Consider the following 15,635-nt stretch of genomic DNA (forward strand, 5'->3'; position numbering starts at 1 on the left):
TTGTTGCTATATCACAGCTTTGAAACCTATTTGAGGGTTTTGTTCAGTATCTAAGTGTGTTATTATGCAGACCAGTTTAAGTTTATTATAGTACCCATAATGTATGTGAAGATTTTAAAAGCTTTTTAAAAGTTTTGTCTGTATTTTCCTTACCTTGCTTAAACATCTGTACAAGGGGTAGGATAAGATGGTTTGGTGTTTAGAGCAGCTGGTGCTCCTTCAGAGGACTGCCATTCAGCTTCAGTCTTCACTGAGTGTTCACAACCATCTATAGCTTCATGTTCACGGAACCCGAGAGCCTCTCCTGACTTCAACAGGCATCACACACACACAAATGGGGCAGGCACATACATACATGCTAATAAAACACTAATGCACATAAAATAAATAAGTCTTAAAACCCATATACAGGCCCTAATTCATGAATATTCATAGTGTATATATAATTTAAGTTTATATATAATAAAGTTTATACATACCCCAAATCTTTTACAGTATGTGAGAAATAAAATTTTAGTTTCTCTGACTTCATGAAAACCTTTTTCACTTTAGTACCCATACTCAGTTCCTTGTCTTTTGCTGTAGTTGTACACTGAAATAATGAATGAATATTTACAATTTCTCTCCCAAATAGCTTAACCTGGCCTCTCAGTCTGTGCTGGAAGGACTCAATGCTTGTTTTGATCATCGAGGAGAAATCTATGTACCAGAGCTAGGCATGAGCTTTCAAGTTCAGCATGAAAAGACCAGGATTTTTGGTTGTCAAAATCCCTTTAGGCAAGGAGGTGGAAGGAAGGGCTTGCCTAAGTCTTTCCTTAACAGATTCACTCAGGTAAGATTCCTGCTGCTCTAGAAACCATGGCCACTGTTAGCATGTCTACTGCGTACATGGTAGAGGACCTGCTGAGTGGTCCTCCTTCCCTTTTTATCCTGGGCTGTGTGCCCTGGAGGGCTTGCTGTGTTACCATTTAGAAGACAGGTTATTGCCCTCTTAACATCTTAATACGCTCTGGCATAGAGGCTGGTCATTATTAATTTCAAGTGACACTCTTTTATAAAATTTGATTACAAGTTTTGTGATGAAGGTATTATGTTTCAGTTTAATCCCAACACTCAGGAAGCAAAGACAGGTGGATCTCTGAGTTTGAGGTCAACATGGTCTACATAGTGAGTTCCAGGACAGCCAGGGCTACATAACATAGTAAGTCTCCAAAAAAACAAAACAGAAATACAACAACTGCCTTAATTAAAAATCTAGTAACCTTTTGTCTTTCATTAGCAAAATAAAAAACATGTTAAGCTTTTAGTTATTTTTGCAAAGGGGATATGTTTATATACATGCTTATTTGAGTTGGTCTGTTTCAGTTTGGTTAATTTAGAATTTTGAAAGTGCCTGTAGATGTTAGCTCTAATATCCCTGTTCATTAATGATTAAGACTTTTCTGAGTATCATTGAAAAATGTTTATTGTGCTGGTGGGGTGGCTCAGCAGTAAAGGTCTGGTTGCTCTTGGAGAAGACCCTGGTTTGATTCCCAGCACAGTTGTTGATGCTCACAGTCGTCTGTAACTCCTGTCCGAGGGGATCTGACATCCTCTCCTGATCTCAGTAGGCACCAGGCACACATGTAATGTACAGACGTATGTGCAGACAGAACTCTAACACACATAAGATAATAAGATTAGTTTTAAAAAGAGAATGTTTATTATGCAACTTGTCAAATATTGAAAAGTCGGATGAATTTGATAGTGATTGTGTTCATGTTGAGCATCCAGATCTGAGAGTATTTAAGAAAACTTGTAGGAAATAGTTGAAAACAATGCAACATGTCTATTTTCCTTAAGTTACTAGATAAAGCTTAAGAGCCAAGCCTGTTACCTATATTTTGAAAATTATATAATTTCTCATTACAAGAAAATTCTAAAACTCAGTTATTGCTCTTCAGCATTAAGTACGAATAGCACATCGCATGGTAGGATAGTCATTTTGTAGTGTTCTCTAGAGAAAAGTGTTGACATTGTGTGATGTTTGGATTTTATAGGTCTTTGTGGATCCCCTTACAGTAGTTGACATGGAATTCATTGCCAGTACTATGTTCCCCGCCATTGACAAAAATACTGTTCAGAAAATGGTAGCTTTCAATAATCATGTAAGTACCAATTTGTATTTTCTTGGCTTTTTTTAACCAGCGTTTTCTCAGGACAAGACTACCAAATTACCAGAATTTTGCGCGTTGGTACTGGGCTGTGTGCTACCCTTTTGCTAGCTATGTCCCTTCTATATTGTGGGGCATAGCAGTAATGCTTGCAGGGCCCTCTTGGCACTTGGAAGTTTAGGCTAGGAGAGCCATTTGAATTAAACCTATTAATTCCCATTTTAGATCCCATATGTTTTTGTAGTACATTGCTAGTACGTATTGCAGTGCCTGATAGGATATGCTTTTCAATAAGAATGTTTTATTTCTAGATTGATCATGAAGTGACTGTTGAGAAGAAATGGGGGCAAAAGGGGGGCCCCTGGGAATTCAACCTCCGAGACCTTTTCCGCTGGTGTCAGTTGATGCTGACTGACCAGTCTCCTGGCGGTTATGATCCTAGTCAGCATGTATTTCTAGTTTATGGTGAAAGAATGAGAACCAAGGAAGACAAAGAAAAAGTGAGTCTCATACTTCATTTATCTTTCTTTCTGAAAACTAGTTCCTTCTTAATACAGAAAAAACAAAAAATGCCGGAAAGTCAGAAGTTTCTAGGACATAGGAAGCATTCCCCTATCCTAACAGTTTTGAACCTAGGCGTTTTGCATTCTTTAAAAGATTGTATTTCTTTTATGAATATGAGTGTTCTATCTACAGGCCAGAAGAGGGCATCATATCATATTATAGATTGTTGTGAGCCACCATCTGGTTGCTGGGGATTGAATCCAGGACCTTTAGAAGACCAGCCTTAGCTCCTGAACCATCTCTCCAACCCTGGCAATTTGCTTTTGTGTTTCTAATTCCCCAAACTCACACACCTTAGATCAGAATTGGCAGGATTTGCTTGGTTTCTGTTTCTAGCATGATGAAAATGGAAACAGTATTGTCTTACAATAATGAACAGCTCGACTTTCACCTGCTTTCTAGGTACAAACAAGGGCACTGCTGTTAATCAGCAGATCAGGATTTTCTGTGGTTTTGTTGTTAGGTTCTTAAGTAAGTGTCAACTTATAATGTATTTTATCTAGAAAGCTGTAAGTATATGTAAAGAGAAGATAATTTGTATCTAAATGAAGTATAACTGCATTTGTTGTTGTTTTGTTTTGTTTTGTTGTTTTTCAAGACAGGGTTTCTCTGTGTAGCCTTGGCTGTACTAGACTCGCTTTGTAGACCAGGCTGGCCTCGAACTCACAGCGATCCGCCTGCCTCTGCCTCCTGAGTGCTGGGATTAAAGGTATTGGCCACCACGCCCAGCGTAACTGCATTTGTAAAGAGAATAAGACACTAGCGTTCCTGGCTTACAGAGTTGTAGTCATGTCTGCTTCTCTCCTCTAATAGAGATTTTACTATGTTGCCCAAACTGATGAAAGTGTCAGGACTCATGTGAGCTTCCCACTTCAGCCTCTGCCAAGATTACAGGCATGCTTCACCATGCCTTGTTGTGCGTTTGGGTTTATGGTAAACACTCATTAAATCTCAAAACGTGTGTACAAAGTACCACTGGACCTTTCCAAGGAGGTGCCATGTGTCATTTGAAGAGTCTTGAGCTAACAAGCAGTTGATAGCGTGGGCACAGTTGATGGCTCAGTGGCAAAGAGTTTGGATTCCAGCACCCAACATAGCAGGCAGGCATGCTCCCACGCACACCTGTAGCCCCAGCACCGAGTGGAGTACAGGTGGCCACTGCTGGCTGCCAGCTTTGCTACAAAACAGGAGTTCTAGGTTGTGGAATGTGACAGGGGAAGACAGTGACACCCTCCTGGCCTCTGCAGAAGTACCCCCAACTCCCTTCTCACCATTTCCTCATTTTCCTAGTCTCCCACACACGTATGAAGGAAGTGAATTGGTGTACATGCATGTTTATGTGTTAGAAGCAGTAACTCCTTTGGGGAAATGTGAATGAACTAAGTCAGAGCACACATGAATGTTATACCCTTCTTCCTGGTTTGCCCAAATCCATGTTTATGTAGTATTAAGAACCTAGGCAAATGCTGATAGCTTACTGATTTCCTACAAAATAGCTTTCGGTCTTGGACCAGGAAAAAATGTTCAGCAAGTATATTTTAACTGTTTCATTGTTCCATAATTCCATAGCATTAGCTAGTAGTTTACTTTGTTGGTTTCAGAATTTGAGCATCTCTGAAAATACAAAGTCAGCGAAATGCAACAAAAGCTGCAATACTCTTAAGTGGAAGATTCCACACCTAACCTTACATGGAAAGTTAGTCAAAACACAGACATACATACTAGCTGGTTGGTGGTGCTAGCGCATGCCTTTCATCTCAACAGCCAGGCCGGTGGATCTCAAGTTAGAGGCCTACCTGGTCTACATAATGAGTTTCAGAATAGCCAGGATTACACAGTGAAACCCTGTCCCAAAAGACCCAGAGGCATACTTGCCTTTAATCCAAGCTTTCAGGAGGCAGAAGCATGTTTGCCTGGTCTACATAGAGAGCTTCAGGCCAGTCAGGGCAACATGGTGAGATGCAATCTCAAAAAGGAAACTATGGGCATACTAACAATATAAAATCATTGTAATGCTAAGTGTTTAGGGCTTAGCATTGATACCTGAGCGACTCATATTAACCAGCTATATTGTGTACATGCAAAATAAAGAGCTGGATATTTGGAGTATTTCTGGTCACAGGCACTTTAGATATTGAACACTCAGCCTACAGTATATTGTTTGGAACCATGATATTGACCGGTTTTCACATGGCTTGCTGTGGTCTGAGGAGAGTTTCTACACACCTCCATTTCAGAATTGCTATAATTGATCAAATTAGGGGGTTTAAATAAAAGATGATGAAAACTAAAAATAGTGAACATTGAAGTATGAAAGACCCAGATAAATTGAATTTGACTTAAGAACAAACAAACTAGCTAGACAGTGGGTTTTTAATATTGGCTCTTTCAGGGAAACGATAGTGGGAGCTGTCAGCCAGGCTCCTGGAGAAGAGATGTGTGACAGCCATGCTGTGTTCATGCCACTCAAGATTTTACTTATACTTTCTATAGAGTTTCCCTTAATTTTTATTTTCTGAGTTTCCTACACAATTATAAGAATATTGATGCTTTTCAACTTGATACAATTTTGGGGGTAATTCTGATTTCTTCCTGTGTGCTAGCTAATATTTTAATACCCTGTACCCATTTCTCACTAACTTCTTAGGCTTCAAAAAGAAACCAGTATAGAGAATTGATAGAAACTTTCTAAAAGTAGTGTTTTGGGGAGTCTCTATTATTGATTAGATGAATAATTAAATAATATAAAGTAGAAATGATAGTTATTCTGCAGGGCACTAAAGGGTAGAAGTAGTCTCTGCTTGTCTCTAATGTAGTGCTCTGGCTGGTACACTTTTTCTCATAATCTTGAGGGTAGCACCAATATTTTTAAGAGGCTTTTTTGTTTTTAAGATGTATTTATTTATTAAATATACAGTATTCTGCCTGCATGTACACCTGCTGGACAGAAGAGGGCACCAGATCTCATAATAGATGGTTGTGAGCCACCATGTGATTGCTGAGAATTGAACTCAGGACCTCTGGAAGAGCAGCCAGTGCTCTTAACCTCTGAGCCATCTCTCCAGCCCTAGCACCAATATTTTTATGAACTGAAAGCAAGTGTTTTTTCTCAAGATTTTCCATAGCGCCCATGGCTTGATTTTGATTTATTCTATAATTTCACTGTAATCTGAAGTAATATGAGGTCATGTAACTACTACTTAGTTTTAACTTTATGTGCATGGATGTTTTGCCTACATGTATGTCTACATGACATGCATGGCTGGTGCCCACCAAGGCAAGAAGAAGGCATTTGATTCCCTATAACTGAAGGAACAGACAGTTGTGAGCTGCCATGTGTATGCTAAGAATCAATCCTGGGTCTTGAAGAGCAGCCAGTATTCTGAATCACTGAGCCATCTGTCTGACCCCATTACTCGGTTCTTGATCTCAGGTTACTTTTGTTGTTAATATAGTTTGTGCTTTTTTGTTTTGGATCATAACACTGAATCTTGATGTGCCTGAGACTGAACTAGCACTGACTATGTGGCCCAGACTTGCCATTAATCTGTTCTTCCTGCCTTATCCTCCCAATGCTGGCATTATAGGTACGTGCTACAATGCCCAACCTTACTCTGTGATGCTTATAAGAGAAAACTCAAAAGGAAAGGGAAGCATTTGCTAGTATTGTCTGAATGCAGTGACTTGTCACTGTGCTTGTTCTCTAAGAGTATGCATTTCAGCTTCGTGTAAGAACTTAGAACAACTTTCATTCTCAATGCTGTGTCTTCCTTTAGGTCATCGCTGTGTTTAAGGATGTGTTTGCTTCCAGTTCCAAGCCATACACGGGAACTAGACTATTTCATATCACTCCCTATGATGTTCAGGTAAAGAGACTGGAATAGTCCTTGTCCCTGACACTTTTCCATGCCTGCTTCTGTCTCACTATACATGACTATTGTGTTTTCTTCAGATTGGCTACTCAGTCCTTTCTCGCAGAAGCTATGTTCCTCATCCGTCCCGCCGGCCCCTGTCACTCCTACACCAGTCATTCCAGTATCTAGAACCCATCATGAAGTGTGTGCAGATGAACTGGATGGTCATCCTTGTGGGGCCAGCCTCTGTGGGCAAAACCAGCCTGGTCCAGCTTCTGGCACACCTTACTGGCCACACCTTAAAGATTATGGCTATGAATAGTGCAATGGATACTACTGAGCTTCTAGGAGGATTTGAGCAGGTATCTGGTATACTTTTACATTGTCAGGCATGCCATACTAAACTTGTGGCCTGGCTATGGAGGTTTTTGTATTAGTGGTGACTACTTACAACAGGATCTTCTCACCTCGCCAATGGCTTTTGATGTGCTCTGAAAATTTTAGGTTGATATTATCCGGCCTTGGAGGCGGCTACTTGAGAAGATAGAGCGTGCTGTCAGGGTCCTGCTGAGGGATAGTCTTCTCATCAATGCTGATGATGCCGAAGTAGTGCTGAGAGCCTGGAGCCATTTCTTCCTGACATACAAACCGAAATGTCTCGGTGAAGATGGTAGAAGTGTCACTATGGAGATTGTCAGCAAACTGGAAGCAGTGTTACTGCTTATGCAGAGACTCAATAATAAAATCAACTCATACTCCAAAGCAGGTATGTGGATAGATGCCTCCATCGCGCACTGAGCATTGCTTATATTATGTCTGTTGATAGGAATATATTTGTGAATGCCATGTCATATTTTTTAATACATGTAATGTGCATTACTCAAATTTTGAATGTTTACTTCAGAAGTAAAATGATGAAACAGGATTTCAGATTGGTGACACTGAAAAGGCAGATATGAAAATAACTGGCTACCAAGCCCAGTTCTTCACTTCATGTTTATTCAGCTATGGATGAATCCATTGTCTCTCATAGCAAGTAGGGTTTGTTCTGGGTTTTGTTGTTGTTTTGTTTTGTTTTATTTAGTTTTTCTTTAACTAGTATTTCCCCACAAAATAAGCATTTTCATTTTTTCCCTGTATGTCTAAATCTGACTAGATGTTAGGCACTGACTTTTAAGTTCTGAAGTCCTACGTTTATTTTATGTTTTAAGTCTGTTGGACTTTTCTTAGTAGGTAATAAATTGCCTATGGATTTTTTTTTTCCTTACAACAAAAATCACATTTTTTATTTACAAAGGCCAGAGTGGGTGCCGGGAGTAAGAGAGGGAAGGGCAGGCATGTCTGAACTGTTTGGCCCCTTTCCTATGGATTATTTTAATCTTTTAAAAATAATTTTTAAGCCTTTCAGGGCTGGGGAGGATGAACATTTCCTCCTGTTACATGACCCTGAAGACTCTCACTTTTGATGGGTGCTACATGTAGTTGCTGAGGTCTCTCCTCTACCCGGTGGGTACTGAAAAGAGACCCAGGCTTATTGTAGCCCAGTAATTGCTAGTGCAGCAGTCTGTGTGCAGATGATTTTTATACTGATGGTGCAGGGTTACTTAGCCACAGGCACATTGTCCCCCAGGGCTTCAGGCCCTTCTCTGAGAAGGACCCCCTTCAAGTGTCCTGCTGCTCTTTCTACTTGCCCTCAGTGAGGCGCCTGGCATCTTGGTTTCTCACTCCTCTTTCATAGCTTCCTACAAAAGCTAATTCATCTTGGTTTTTACCTCCCGGCTCTCAGGTACACAGGATTGTGCTAGCTCTTACTCTATCGTGTTTTCTCCTTAGTTTTCAAATTACAATTGCGAGCTTAGCCAGGCATGGTGGCTCATGCCTGGTATCCCAGCACTCAGGGAGGCAGAGGCAGGGGAATTTCTATGAGTTCAAGGCCAGCCTGGTCTACAAAGCAAGTCCAGGACAGCCAAGGCTACACAGAGAAACCCTGTCTCAAAAAAACCAAAGAAAGGGGTAGGGTGGGGTGAGGACCTTATGTCTATTCTCGTGGCTCAAAGCAGAATTCAGTGTAACATAATGTCTAACAAAAACGACCACTTGAAAAATTCTAGACAAGGGCTGTTAGTGTTAGACTATAAAGTATTTGTGAGATCTATCTAAAGGTAGATGAGTGCATAGATTTTAGTGGCATTACTTATACTTTGCCAGTTTACAGCTCTTTTGTTTGTTTTGGTTTGGTTTTTGGAGGTAGGGTTTCTCTGTGTGGCTTTGTCTGTCCTGGACTTCGTTTGTAGAATAGGCTGGCCTCGAACTCACAGATCCACCTGCTTTTGCCTCGAGTGGCGGGATTACAAGCATGTGCTACTGCACCCGGCTCAGCTTCTAGCTCTTTAATATAAAAAGTTTACATGATTATTAATATTTAATATTGATTTATAATTTTAGTATAATCAATGGTTACTCCTTAACCAGCTTTACACCGAGATAACCACATAGAGAGGCTAGAATCTTTTTAATTAACCTGTAGCACAATCCTGCGCAGTAATTACTCTATCCTAACCCTCCAAGCTAGTATAGTTTCCTCCCATCCAGATTTTCCATATTGTACTTGCTTTGTACTCATCTTCTAGGTCTGGTTCATTCCTCCTGGTATTTCCAGGTCCTCTCCATATGCATACCTGGTTTCCTTTCTCCTCTTCCTCCTCCCCTCACTGGACCAGGATATCCTACTCTATTCTGTTTTGCTCGGCATTGCCTAGTTGGTCTTTATCGACAATGCAGAGAACAAATGGTGACATGTTTACCCAAACTTGAGACAGAAGATACTTAGAGTAAACATCACAATGCAATGTCTGGATTGATACCAGAAAGTGGGGTAGAGAAATCAGCACTTGGATGAACAAGGGTAAACTGTACACAGTCCACAAGAACATTATGCTATCGATAAAATTATAATGGATAACAGACTTTATTCGTGCAGTATTTGAAAAATTGAAAACCACGAAAATTATTCACCAGAACCAACCTGAGTATGTAGCTATTAATTTGGAAAGTAATTGAAACTGTTTGTCTATCCCAAACATAATTTTATTATCTGTGCTTAAACAAGTATTAGGCTACCTGGGGTTCTTCTGGGTAGGAGGCTGAGGTACCTTGCTTTAACATTGACTACTGGATGCTTCTTACTCTCTGTGACATTATAGACTTTGCCAAGCTTGTTGAAGATTTCCAAAGTTTCGGGGTGAAGCTTCTGCAGTCAGCCAGTGGCCGGAGTCATGGCAGCTTTGAATGGGTTGACAGCATGTTAGTTCAAGCCCTGAAATCTGGAGACTGGCTTCTGATGGACAATGTAAACTTCTGCAAGTAAGAACTGTTTCTCAGGATCATGAGTGGGACTGACTGAAACTTATGTTTGTTAATTGTAAAGACTCACACTGAGGCTTTGTGGTTTTAACCTATTGGCATTCTCACCTATTAGACTACTGTGTGCTGACCAGTCTAGGTTGGTCATGAGATGACTGAAGTAAAGGCTAACAAAATTGAGTTGCTTGTCTATGCAATATTAGGCCTTGTAACATCAAACAAAGATTGGTTTTTTTGAAATACAGGATCTGATATACGCAAACAGTAAATATGTATCACTAATGGCCACAGTCCATATTACTTTTTAACCTACTATGAGAAAAAGTACAAGTAGGAAATTGCTATAACAGAAGCTGTTTTTTAAGTAATAGCTTCTCTTCTTGGAGCTTTTTTTCTGGATGTTTTTCATTTGAAATCCAGTTATCTTCAGTATATTTGATAATTTTAAAGGGAAAGCTATGTGATGCTTTTTCCATGTTCCATTTACTCAGCAAATGTGTGTACTTTTATAAAGCTGTGTGCCTTGGGGAATAAGGAAAGGGAGTTGAGTCTCTGAAGAGCTCGGTCTCTGAAGAGTGGTCTCTGGAAGGAGATGTGCTCCATAGACAAGTGCAGACTTGGGCAGGAATGGTAGAGTCAGGGCAGCGTGCCAGCCTGAATTTGACTCTCTGTGCAGTCCATCAGTGCTGGATCGTCTGAATGCCTTGCTCGAACCTGGAGGTGTCCTCACCATTAACGAGAGAGGAATGGCAGATGGATCCGCGTCCACAGTGACACCAAATCCCAGTTTCAGGTATGTAGATAAAAAATTTGGTGGCTTCAGAAACAAAGGCAGACATTGGCTAGCACTTGTTTGTAAACTGCACCACCTTCTGAGAAGACCGCCTGTTCACTCTGTTAGAGTGTGTCATTAAGGCCCTACTGTTTGCCAAATGCTTGATAGGCTTTGAGGACAGCAGAATGCAAAAAGAAGTGAAGTCTTTCTCCAGGCTGACAGTAAGGTGTAGAAGGCAGTCACAGTCCTTTGTTGATAGCCTAGGGAGAAGAAGATGTGGCTTGTATTAGTAATGCAGGGGAAGGAGTCACATAGGTGGAACTTGTGAGTTAAGGAAAAGAAACAAGAATAGTATCTCTGGCGTTGGCTGGAGTGATTGGGCAAATGAAAAGCTGTATATTGAGAAGGAGAATACTGACAAAAGAGCAAGTTTAGTATGGAACAGCCAGCCAGAAATCCGTTCTTTTGCTACTAACATAAGTAGAGATGTCAGATAGCACATATGTGACACAGATGTCACATATGAGGATGTGGAGGCACATTGACAAAGAAAAATTGACTCTTGAAGAGTTGGGCTGCCTAGATTTATGTCAGCTTGATACCAACTAATTATCTTAGAAAAGATAACCTTAGAAAAGTATCCTCACCACATTGTCCTGTGGGCAAGTTTGTACTGCATTTTCTTAATTGATTGGTGTGGTGTTGCTGGGTGTTGCTACTCCTGGTCAGGTGGTCCTGCATACTATAAGTAAGCAGGCTGAAGCAAGCTGCAGTCCTCTCTGCATTAGCTCCTGCCTCTGGGTTCCTGGCCTGCTTTAGTTCCCTTCTGACTCCCTTAGATGAGGGCCTGTGAATGACATGGAACTGTAAGCTAAATAAACCCTCATGGTGCTTTATCACAGAAGTGGGAAAACCTCACTAAGACCATGGTTCACTGCTCTGCTCTATGTGGATGGATCAGAATAACGAATCAGCATGGCCTGAGTTGGGGGAGTATCGGAAAGCAAGACTTTCTAAGTTCTTGGCATAATTCCTTATGAAGGCCAGTTGATAGCTGAGCACTGGCACATGCCTTTGTCCCAGCATTCAGGAGGCAAAGGCAGGAGGATCTCTGTAAGTTCGAGGGCAGCCAGGGCTACATAGAGAAACCCTGTCTCCAAAAGCTGAAGGGGACGCGGTGCAGTATATGAGGATGGAGAAATGGCCCAGTGGTGACAGCTTCTGCAGAAGTCTAACACCCATTTTGGACCCCTCATAACTAAGCTCCAGCTTCAGTGGATCAGACAGCCTCTTTCGACTCTGCAAACACCCACACACATGTGCCCAAACAGAAGTAGGTATAGAGACACCGATTCACAGGTGTGTTGGCATGTTAAAAAAGAGATGCAGGTAATAGTATCACATACTGAAGTGGCGTTATCTTCAGTGGATTCCCTGTAGGTGAGCGACATATAACTTGCTTATAACAATTTACTACACTGGGACTTGACTTTTCTCTCTCCTTCTCAATTGTCTTTATTTCCTCTTTATTAGGCTTTTTCTCTCCATGGATCCTGTTCATGGAGAAATTTCTCGAGCAATGAGGAATCGTGGACTTGAACTCTACATTTCAGGAGAAGAGGATGGGAGCATCCTAGATAACCTGGATTTGAAAGTTCTGCTGCACAGCCTTGGGTTGGTGGGGGACAGTGTGTGTAACATCCTCCTGGCACTGCACACAGAGGTCCAGAGCATTGTTAGAGGTAGGTTTTTTGCTTGTGGGCCATTGCAGTTTTAGTCCTATAAAAATTTATATTGGTCCATTGGATCTGCAGTCTAGGAGTTCTCACATTTGGTGTACATGAAATAAAATCATCAGGAAAGCATGTGTATGTCCAGATACTTCAAGAAATGGAGTTCTGAGCCAGGCATGGTTGCATACTCCTGTAATCCCAGCATTCGGGAGGCAGAGGCAGACAGATTCCTGTGAGTGTGAGGCCAGCCTGGTTGACAGAGTTGAATCCAGGACAGCCAGGACTACACAGAGGAACCCTGTCTCAAAAAAGCAAACAACAACAACAACAACAACAAAAGCAAAGGATAAAAGAAACGGAGCTGTGCTCATCTGGGGCCATGTAGCTATCAATGTTAAGTCCCTTAGGGAGTTACAGAAGTGGGTCACCACAAAAGGGTGCTTGTTCTTTCAAAGACTGTCTTTGAATTCCCAGCACCCTATCAGTGGACCTGTCCCAGCTCCAGGGAGCCTAACGCCCTCTTCTGGCTTCCTTGGACACCCAAACTCAGTGCACAGACTCAAACAGACAAAATTAGAAATGGCTATGTGCTCCTGCTGAGTAAATCTGCTTTATGCTATGAGATTGAAGTGCTTTGCCTTTGTGTCTCCTGGGTCATCATTGCCTTTATGAAAGGGAAATAAGGTCGAAACTTTGAGTTGACACAGCTCTAACTTTTGTCATTGTTTCCTATGTTAAAAGGATGAGTAGTAATAAATGAAATGCTACATACTGCACAATGGCTGTGTGCTGGGTACAGTTCTTCTCTGCAAGCACATTTCCCAGCCATAGATGAGGCTTGATGAGTTGATAACTGTCACAATTAGTTGTTAATGGCAGTTGGGTTCCACAGTGAAAGAGTTCTCAGACACTGCAGGATGCTGGAAAATAAAAAGGGAATGCTGATGGGGTTGGGGTATAAATGTTAGGCATCTGTGTACCCTCAGGAGACCCAGTTCTCAAGCAAATGTATGGTTAGAAGATTGATGTAAGGGCATTGTTACCAGGTTTTGTTTTGTTTATTTGTTTATTTATTTAATGTTCCTCCGTGTATGTCTGTGAAGATGTCAGATCCCCTCCAACTGGAATTACAGGTAGTTGTGAGCCTGCATATGGGTGCTGGGAATTGAACATGGGTCATGTTGGAAGAGCAGACAGTGTGCTTAACTGCTGAACCATCTCTCTGGCCTCATATTTATCAGTGGTTATCAAACGTTTAGAAGACTGTTGGTCACACATGGCAATGTTTTATCTTTATAGGTTCTCCAATGTCACCGGTTTCCACTCTCAGTCAGGCAGCCATACTCATGGTTCAGTACCTGCAGCGAGGTCTGAGTTTAGACAAAGCCTTTTTTGAAGCATGCTGGCAAGTGTATGTCTGCTCTCAGCATTCAGCATCAAACCGGAAGGTACTGTGAACATTTCACACCACTGTCCAAGCTGTAACACTGAGATAGAGGAAATTACCATAGAGGATAGCAACCTCTATGAAAGTTGACCACTGTTTTGTTCCAGTTAAAGTTTGGTGTCGAGGTACTTTTCTGGAAATGTTTCTTTTCTGACACATAGGCAAAGCAATTTAATGATAACATTAAAGAGTGTGTCTGAGAATTGTTCACAGATGGCTGTGTGAGCCCTGCATTCCCTGTGTTTCACATTCTACAGCTTGTGCAGGCTTTGCTGGAGCATCACACTTCATCTCTGCAAGCTCGGGAGACCTGGGGACGCTCCATTCTTGCCGCAGGGCTCTGGCCAGATTCTGTGCCTTCTGCTCTCCATGCAACGGAAGACTCTAGCCTCTCTGTTGTCCGAAGTGACGGGCAGATTCTGGCATACTGCCTCAACAGGAAAAGCCTGACAACTAGCAGCTGGACGAGGTGAGCAGAGCCTGCAGTGTGTTCTCTTGATAGATTTTGCTTTTGCTGAGATAGAGTTTGCTCTTGCTGAGAATGGCAAACACACTGTAGTCAGCCCAGCACTTACGACTACTTAGTATCTAGCCATCACATGTTTACTGCTGTTTTGTTGTTGTTGTTGTTATCATCATTGTTACTATTTAGAAGTCTTATGTAGAAGTAGATCCTTCTAGACCAATGAGCCAGACATTCTGGCTCTGGCTATTACAGACTGTTATATGCTCATACAAAGCAACCAATCAGACTGTATATGTACATACTAGGGATGGAATCCAGGCAGCGCCTGTGTCATGCTGAGCATGTCTCTATTAGTCAACTATACCCCATCCCTAAGAACATATTTCAGCTGGCTTTTGTCTTTGCTTTTTGGTTTCGTTGATATGGTATTTATAAAATTATTACCTTTGGTGTGTTTTGTTTTGTTTTTACCATGTAAAAGACTGTTCTAACTTTTCTCACTCTGTGAGTTCCAGGAGTCAGCCTCTTACTTTGCAAGACTTAGAGAACATAATGCAGACTGGTAGCCCTGAGAACCTGACTTTCAGTGCAGAGAAAGTGGATACTTCCTGGCTTGATGAACCAGAGGTCTTAGCCATGGCTGTTAAATTGCTCATAGAGAGAGCAACCAATCAGGACTGGATGCTCAGAGTTAAGTGGCTTTGTCATTTAGCCAAGAACATACCACAGGGGCTTGGTAAGTAGCAAGCTTGAAGGGGTGGAGAGGGTGTACATACGTTTCCCTTGTGTGAGAGCCTCAGCAGACATGCTAGTCTGTGACTACCCTGCTGAAATTATAGCAAACAAAATCATAAAAATGTGTGACGTTGCATTGTTTATACAGCTGTTAAATTAAGGAGATGTCTGCACCTCATTTATCAGGAGATGAATTTCAGGGCCCGTCCTCCTTTTCAGTTTAGAAGGAAAATGCATTGTATCATATTACTTTATAGCTAGATATTTCTTTTTTTCTGTATAAACATTTTCTCTGGGAACAGTGTTGTTTTTGATAATTCATTTTTCTTTAAGAATCCTGATCTGTTTTTTGTTTGTTTGAGACAGGGTCTCACTATGTAGCTCTGGCTGGTCTAGAACTCACAAAAGGTCACCAGCTTCTGCCTCCCAAGTGCTGGGATTAAAAATATGCACCATTGTGCCTGGCCCCAATCCTTTCCATATTGGTGCTACTAGGTACTAATTTAATTTATCACTTATTCAAAAACGGGGAAAATATAGTAATA

General features: G+C 41.3%; 1 protein-coding gene across 1 annotated transcript in view; it reads left to right on the top strand.

Moving 5' to 3' along the window:
* The window catches only part of Mdn1 (midasin AAA ATPase 1), a 127,424-nt gene that overhangs the window by 58,063 nt on the left and 53,726 nt on the right, over positions 1–15,635 (top strand). The window contains exons 38-49 of the mRNA XM_051161188.1: positions 635–832; positions 2,040–2,147; positions 2,465–2,653; positions 6,494–6,583; positions 6,670–6,933; positions 7,076–7,337; positions 9,775–9,934; positions 10,611–10,727; positions 12,243–12,451; positions 13,742–13,890; positions 14,147–14,358; positions 14,871–15,091. Coding sequence (XP_051017145.1) covers positions 635–832; positions 2,040–2,147; positions 2,465–2,653; positions 6,494–6,583; positions 6,670–6,933; positions 7,076–7,337; positions 9,775–9,934; positions 10,611–10,727; positions 12,243–12,451; positions 13,742–13,890; positions 14,147–14,358; positions 14,871–15,091 — 2,179 coding nt within the window. The remainder of the gene's footprint in view (positions 1–634; positions 833–2,039; positions 2,148–2,464; positions 2,654–6,493; positions 6,584–6,669; positions 6,934–7,075; positions 7,338–9,774; positions 9,935–10,610; positions 10,728–12,242; positions 12,452–13,741; positions 13,891–14,146; positions 14,359–14,870; positions 15,092–15,635) is intronic.

The sequence above is a fragment of the Acomys russatus genome, chromosome 2 (assembly GCF_903995435.1).
Source record: "Acomys russatus chromosome 2, mAcoRus1.1, whole genome shotgun sequence".
Taxonomy (NCBI): Eukaryota; Metazoa; Chordata; class Mammalia; order Rodentia; family Muridae; genus Acomys; species Acomys russatus.